Genomic DNA, 7,500 nt, shown 5'->3' with positions numbered 1-7,500 from the left:
CACGCGGAAGAGGAGGAGGAGGAGGAGAGGAGGAGGGAGAGGAGGAGGGAGAGAAGGAGGGAGAGACGATGGAAAAGGGTGATCTGAGTCCCCAGCGTTCTACCCCTCTGTGTGAGTTACCAAGACAACAGCCCTAACCGCTGATATACACAGCTGGGCCCTAACCGCTGAGATACACAGCTGGGCCCTAACCGCTGATATACACAGCTGGGCCCTAACCGCTGATACACACAGCTGGGCCCTAACCGCTGATATACACAGCTGGGCCCTAACCGCTGATATACACAAAGTAGATGTCCTAACCGACTTACCAAAACTATAGTTTGTTAACAAGAAACGTGTGGAGTGGTTGAAAAATAAGTTTTAATGACTCCAACCTAAGTGTATGTAAACTTCCGACTTCAACTGTACCTACATATTATAAAATATCATTTGTAAATGGTCAGAGAATAACAACATTGTCAGGACAGTTCAATCAAAGCCGATATGCAGTGATGATGTATTGGGCCTATAGTCTACTGCACAAACCTCATTGCTACAGAACTGCTTTTAATTGGTTAATGCTGCATAGGTTTACATTTTTAAGTCATGTTAAAATAAAATAACATCTGAGGGGTAGATCTCGGCCTGCATTTTGACTCAAAGTGATCTTGACTCTGTGATAAAGGATCAACGTTTCTGACACTGCCAGAACTTTGTCAGAGCCTGCGACCACACGTAGTGGTACTGAATCAGCAGACCTAGACCCTGTCGCACTGAACAAGGAGCCAAGACGTAGTGGTACTGAATCAGCAGACCTAGACCCTGTCGCACTGAACAAGGAGCCAAGACGTAGTGGTACTGAATCAGCAGACCTAGACCCTGTCGCACTGAACAAGGAGCCAAGACGTAGTGGTACTGAATCAGCAGACCTAGACCCTGTCGCACTGAACAAGGAGCCAAGACGTAGTGGTACTGAATCAGCAGACCTAGACCCTGTCACACTGAACAAGGAGCCAAGATATCCGACAATCGTTTACAACCTAAGAATGTTCCCACGACGTAGACATTTTGTAGACACGATCGTGGCATGAGATGGCTACCGTCGTACAGTCGGTGCCGGCCTTTAGTGTGTTGGGAAGTCTTCCCTAGAAGTGACACAGGGTTTGACGGAGGGACGCCTCAAAATGCAGAATTTTGGCACTTTAGCAAGCCTTTGATGTATTGAATTCTCCATGTGGTCTATATTAAAGGGCACTTCATTTAATAATATTAAAATTCAATATTGGTGCACAATTTTTACTTTAAATATCATAGGGCACTATTTTTGTGTAACGACCCAGTTATTACTAGACATGATGTTAATCTCTCCAGCTGCCGATGGGGAGGAGTTTGAGAGTGTTCTGACTGAGCTACTGTTTGATCTTCACATCGCTGCCACCCCAGACAAACTCAACAAGGTAACACACAGTCGCTGCCACCCCAGACAAACTCAACAAGGTAATACAGTCGCTGCCACCCCAGACAAACTCAACAAGGTAACACACAGTCGCTACCACCCCCAGACAAACTCAACAAGGTAACACACAGTCGCTTCCACCCCAGACAAACTCAACAAGGTAACACACAGTCGCTGCCACCCCAGACAAACTCAACAAGGTAACACACAGTCGCTGTCACCCCAGAAAATCAACAAGGTAACACACAGTCGCTGCCACCCCCAGACAAACTCAACAAGGTAACACACAGTCGCTGCCACCCCAGACAAACTCAACAAGGTAACACACAGTCGCTGCCACCCCAGACAAACTCAACAAGGTAACACACAGTCGCTGTCACCCCAGACAAACTCAACAAGGTAACACACAGTCGCTGTCACCCCAGACAAACTCAACAAGGTAACACACAGTCGCTGTCACCCCAAACTCAACAAGGTAACACACAGTCGCTGCCACCCCAGACAAACTCAACAAGGTAAAACACAGTCGCTGCCACCCCAAACTCAACAAGGTAACACACAGTCGCTGTCACCCCAAACTCAACAAGGTAACACACAGTCGCTGCCACCCCAAACTCAACAAGGTAACACACAGTCGCTGCCACCCCCAAACTCAACAAGGTAACACACAGTCGCTGCCACCCCCAGACAAACTCAACAAGGTAACACACAGTCGCTGCCACCCCCAGACAAACTCAACAAGGTAATACAGTCCCTGCCACCCCAGACAAACTCAACAAGGTAATACACAGTCGCTGCCACCCCCAGACAAACTCAACAAGGTAACACACAGTTGCCACCCCAGACAAACTCCTAACAAGGTAATACAGTCGCTGCCACCCCCAGACAAACTCAACAAGGTAACACACAGTCGCTGTCACCCCAGACAAACTCAACAAGGTAACACACAGTCGCTGCCACCCCCAGACAAACTCAACAAGGTAATACACAGTCGCTGCCACCCCCAGACAAACTCAACAAGGTAATACACAGTCGCTGTCACCCCCAGACAAACTCAACAAGGTAATACACAGTCGCTGCCACCCCTGACAAACTCAACAAGGTAATACACAGTCGCTGCCACCCCAGACAAACTCAACAAGGTAACAGACAGTCGCTGCCATCCCAGACAAACTCAACAAGGTAACACACAGTCAGCTGCCACCCCCAGACAAACTCAACAAGGTAATACACAGTCGCTGTCACCCCCAGACAAACTCAACAAGGTAACACACAGTCGCTGTCACCCCCAGACAAACTCAACAAGGTAACACACAGTCGCTGTCACCCCCAGACAAACTCAACAAGGTAATACACAGTCGCTGCCACCCCCAGACAAACTCAACAAGGTAACACACAGTCGCTGCCACCCCAGACAAACTCAACAAGGTAACACACAGTCGCTGCCACCCCCAGACAAACTCAACAAGGTAACACACAGTCGCTGTCACCCCCAGACAAACTCAACAAGGTAACACACAGTCGCTGTCACCCCCAGACAAACTCAACAAGGTAACACACAGTCGCTGCCACCCCAAAACTCAACAAGGTAACACACAGTCGCTGTCACCCCAAACTCAACAAGGTAAAACACAGTCGCTGCCACCCCAGACAAACTCAACAAGGTAACACACAGTCGCTGTCACCCCAGACAAACTCAACAAGGTAACACAGTCGCTGTCACCCCAGACAAACTCAACAAGGTAACACATGCTGTCACCCCAGACAAACTCAACAAGGTAACACACAGTCGCTGCCACCCCAGACAAACTCAACAAGGTAACACACAGTCGCTGCCACCCCCAGACAAACTCAACAAGGTAACACAGTCGCTGTCACCCCCAGACAAACTCAACAAGGTAACACACAGTCGCTGTCACCCCAAACAAACTCAACAAGGTAACACACAGTCGCTGCCACCCCCAAACTCAACAAGGTAACACACAGTCGCTGTCACCCCAAACTCAACAAGGTAACACACAGTCGCTGCCACCCCCAGACAAACTCAACAAGGTAACACACAGTCGCTGCCACCCCAGACAAACTCAACAAGGTAACACAGTCGCTGTCACCCCCAGACAAACTCAACAAGGTAACACACAGTCGCTGCCACTCAAACTCAACAAGGTAACACACAGTCGCTGCCACCCCCCAGACAAACTCAACAAGGTAACACACAGTCGCTGCCACCCCCAGACAAACTCAACAAGGTAACACACAGTCGCTGTCACCCCAGACAAACTCAACAAGGTAACACACAGTCGCTGTCACCCCAGACAAACTCAACAAGGTAACACACAGTCGCTGTAACACCCCAGACAAACTCAACAAGGTAACACACAGTCGCTGTCACCCCCAAACTCAACAAGGTAACACACAGTCGCTGCCACCCCAGACAAACTCAACAAGGTAAAACACAGTCGCTACCACCCGCAAACTCAACAAGGTAACACACAGTCGCTGTCACCCCCAAAACTCAACAAGGTAACACACAGTCGCTGCCACCCCAAACTCAACAAGGTAACACACAGTCGCTGCCACCCCAAACTCAACAAGGTAACACACAGTCGCTGCCACCCCAAACTCAACAAGGTAACACACAGTCGCTGCCACCCCAGACAAACTCAACAAAGGTAACACACAGTCGCTGCCACCCCAAACTCAACAAGGTAACACACAGTCGCTCCACCCCCCAAACTCAACAAGGTAACACACAGTCGCTGTCACCCCAAACTCAACAAGGTAACACACAGTCGCTGTCACCCCAGACAAACTCAACAAGGTAACACACAGTCGCTGTCACCCCAAACTCAACAAGGTAACACACAGTCGCTGCCACCCCCAAACTCAACAAGGTAACACACAGTCGCTGTCACCCCTGACAAACTCAACAAGGTAATACACAGTCGCTGCCACCCCAGACAAACTCAACAAGGTAACACACAGTCGCTGCCACCCCAAACTCAACAAGGTAATACACAGTCGCTGTCACCCCAGACAAAACTCAACAAGGTAACACACAGTCGCTGTCACCCCAAAACTCAACAAAGGTAACACACAGTCGCTGCCACCCCCAGACAAACTCAACAAGGTAACACACAGTCCTGTCACCCCAAACTCAACAAGGTAACACACAGTCGCTGTCACCCCAAACTCAACAAGGTAACACACAGGCTGTCACCCCAAACTCAACAAAGGTAATACACAGTCGCTGCCACCCCCAGACAAACTCAACAAGGTAACACTAGTCGCTGCCACCCCCAAACTCAACAAGGTAACACACGTCGCTGTCACCCCTGACAAACTCAACAAGGTAATACACAGTCGCTGTCACCCCAGACAAACTCAACAAGGTAACACACAGTCGCTGTCACCCCAAACTCAACAAGGTAACACACAGTCGCTCCACCCCCCAGACAAACTCAACAAGGTAACACACAGTCCCTGTCACCCCCAAACTCAACAAGGTAACACACAGTCGCTGTCACCCCAAACTCAACAAGGTAACACACAGGCGCTGTCACCCCAAACTCAACAAGGTAATACACAGTCGCTGTCACCCCAAACTCAACAAGGTAATACACAGTCGCCCACTCCCCAGACAAACTCAACAAGGTAACACACAGTCGCTGCCACCCCAAACTCAACAAGGTAACACACAGTCGCTGTCACCCCTGACAAACTCAACAAGGTAATACACAGTCGCTGTCACCCCAAACTCAACAAGGTAAAACACAGTCGCTGCCACCCCCAGACAAACTCAACAAGGTAATACATTAGTCGCTGTCACCCCAAACTCAACAAGGTAACACACAGTCGCTGTCACCCCTGACAAACTCAACAAGGTAATACACAGTCGCTGTCACCCCAAACTCAACAAGGTAACACACAGTCGCTGCCACCCCCTGACAAACTCAACAAGGTAATACACAGTCGCTGTCACCCCAAACTCAACAAGGTAATACACAGTCAGTAATTAATTTAATATTCTGTATAAGAGTTAAGTTCTTTTAGGTTTAAAGTTTAGTTAAGTTATGTCAAGTTATGTCATGTCAATTAATCCCCAGGCCAGGATGAGGGCGCACGATTGGGTGAGAGAGGTGGAGAAACACGTCGCCACGGATACCATCGGGGGCGACGGAGGAGGAGCAAAGAGGAGAACCTGAAATAAGAGGAGGAGGAGGAGGAGAAGAGAAGGGGGAGGAGATGGAGGAGAGGAAAGAGGGGGGAGAGCCAGTTCCAGATCTGTAGAGGTGAGCTGTCTGTCTGTCTCTCTCTCTCCCTGTTCTCTCCTTCTGTTTTCTTTTTAAGCAAGTAGTGTGTGTTGTGTGTATGTATTGTGTGTGTGTGTGTATATATATAATGTGTGTGATTTGTGTGTTATGTATTTGTGTGTGTGTGTGTGTATATATATAATGTGTGTTTGTTGTGTGTGTGTATGTATTGTGTGTGTGTGTGTATATATAATGTGTGTGTTTTGTGTGCGCGTGTATATATAATGTGTGTGTTTTGTGTGTGTGTGTATGTATTGTGTGTGTGTATGTATTGTGTGTGTGTATATATAATGTGTGTGTGTTTTTGTGTGTGTGTGTGTGTGTGTGTATATAATGTGTGTGTTTTGTGTGTGTATGTGTGTATGTATTGTGTGTGTGTGTGTGTGTGTATATATATAATGTGTGTGGTTTGTGTGTGTGTGTGTGTGTTATATATATGTGTGTGTGTTTTGTGTGTGTATATATATACTGTGTGTGGTTGTGTGTGTGTGTGTGTGTGTATATATAATGTGTGTGTTTGTGTGTGCGTGTGTGTATATATATAATGTGTGTGTTTTTTGTGTGCGTGTGTGTGTGTGTGTGTGTGTGTATATATAATGTGTGTGTTTTGTGTGTGCGTGTGTGTATATATATAATGTGTGTGTTTTTTGTGTGCGTGTGTGTGTGTGTGTGTATATATGTGTGTGTGTGTGTGTGTATATAATGTGTGTGTTTGTGTGTATGTATTGTGTGTGTGTGTGTGTGTGTATATATATGTGTGTGTGTGTGTGTGTGTGTGTGTGTGTGTATATATATAATGTGTGTGTTTTGTGTGTGTGTGTATATATATAATGTGTGTTTTGTGTGCGTGTGTGTGTGTGTGTGTGTGTGTGTATATATAATGTGTGTGTTTTGTGTGTGCGTGTGTGTATATATATAATGTGTGTGTTTTTTGTGTGCGTGTGTGTGTGTGTGTGTATATAATGTGTGTGTGTGTGTGTGTATATAATGTGTGTGTTTTGTGTGTGTATGTATTGTGTGTGTGTTGTGATGCCACGAGAGGCTACAGCTTCCAGCGGGATTGCCCAAGTAGTGCAAGGAGACCAGGTTCAACCAAAACAAGGATTTTATTAACCGTCTTCGGCAACTAACGAAATTATAACACAATTCTCTTCTTCCCAGAGCCCACACTCCAGACCGTGTCTCTTCCCTTCAAAACAACTCCAGCCCATCAGCCCCTGATTTGTTTCAGCTGCGTGGGAAGATTGGCCATAGAGGGGTGGAGTTCCCGACCATACCAGCAGATGGAGCCATAGCTGTCTGGGTTTGCAGCCACCTCAGGGGGATGTAACGTCCCTCCAGGACACAGCCTCTCGTGACATCACACATCCCCTCCTCGGGACCGACGTCCTCGTCGGGTAGAGGCAGCGAAGAAGGCATCACGCCGGGAGAGGGCGTCCGCATTGCCGTGGTGCTTGCCAGCCTGCTCTCTCTTCAACTCCTCCACCTCTAGGACCAGGGACTCTAGCCTCTGTTGTCTCTCCTTGAGTTTCTTACTGAACGCATCAGCCTTGGTTTTAGCAGAGTTTAGCTTCTGTTGAGCAGCTTTCAGTTCCTTCTCTCTCTCTGCCTCCGCGATTCTTCATCTTGTTCTCCAACACCTTGTACTTCTCCTCTGCCTTCTTCTGACCTCCTTACTACTGCGCAGGGTCTCCTCACACTCTCGATGGTCCTGCGCAGCCTCTCCAGCTCCTCCTGTTGCTTATGGAA

The 7,500-nt window shown here is 47.9% G+C and overlaps 1 protein-coding gene across 1 annotated transcript in view; it reads left to right on the top strand.

The window, feature by feature from the left end:
* The window catches only part of LOC121564278 (protein Noxp20), a 47,501-nt gene that overhangs the window by 8,614 nt on the left and 31,387 nt on the right, over positions 1–7,500 (top strand). The window contains 4 exon segments of the mRNA XM_045217723.1: positions 1–88; positions 91–111; positions 1,354–1,439; positions 5,545–5,625. The exon segment at positions 1–88 is cut by the window's left edge and continues 80 nt beyond it. Coding sequence (XP_045073658.1) covers positions 1–88; positions 91–111; positions 1,354–1,439; positions 5,545–5,625 — 276 coding nt within the window.

This window comes from Coregonus clupeaformis, unplaced genomic scaffold, assembly GCF_020615455.1.
Source record: "Coregonus clupeaformis isolate EN_2021a unplaced genomic scaffold, ASM2061545v1 scaf1196, whole genome shotgun sequence".
NCBI lineage: Eukaryota > Metazoa > Chordata > Actinopteri > Salmoniformes > Salmonidae > Coregonus > Coregonus clupeaformis.
This window is presented reverse-complemented; position numbering and strand designations above follow the sequence as displayed.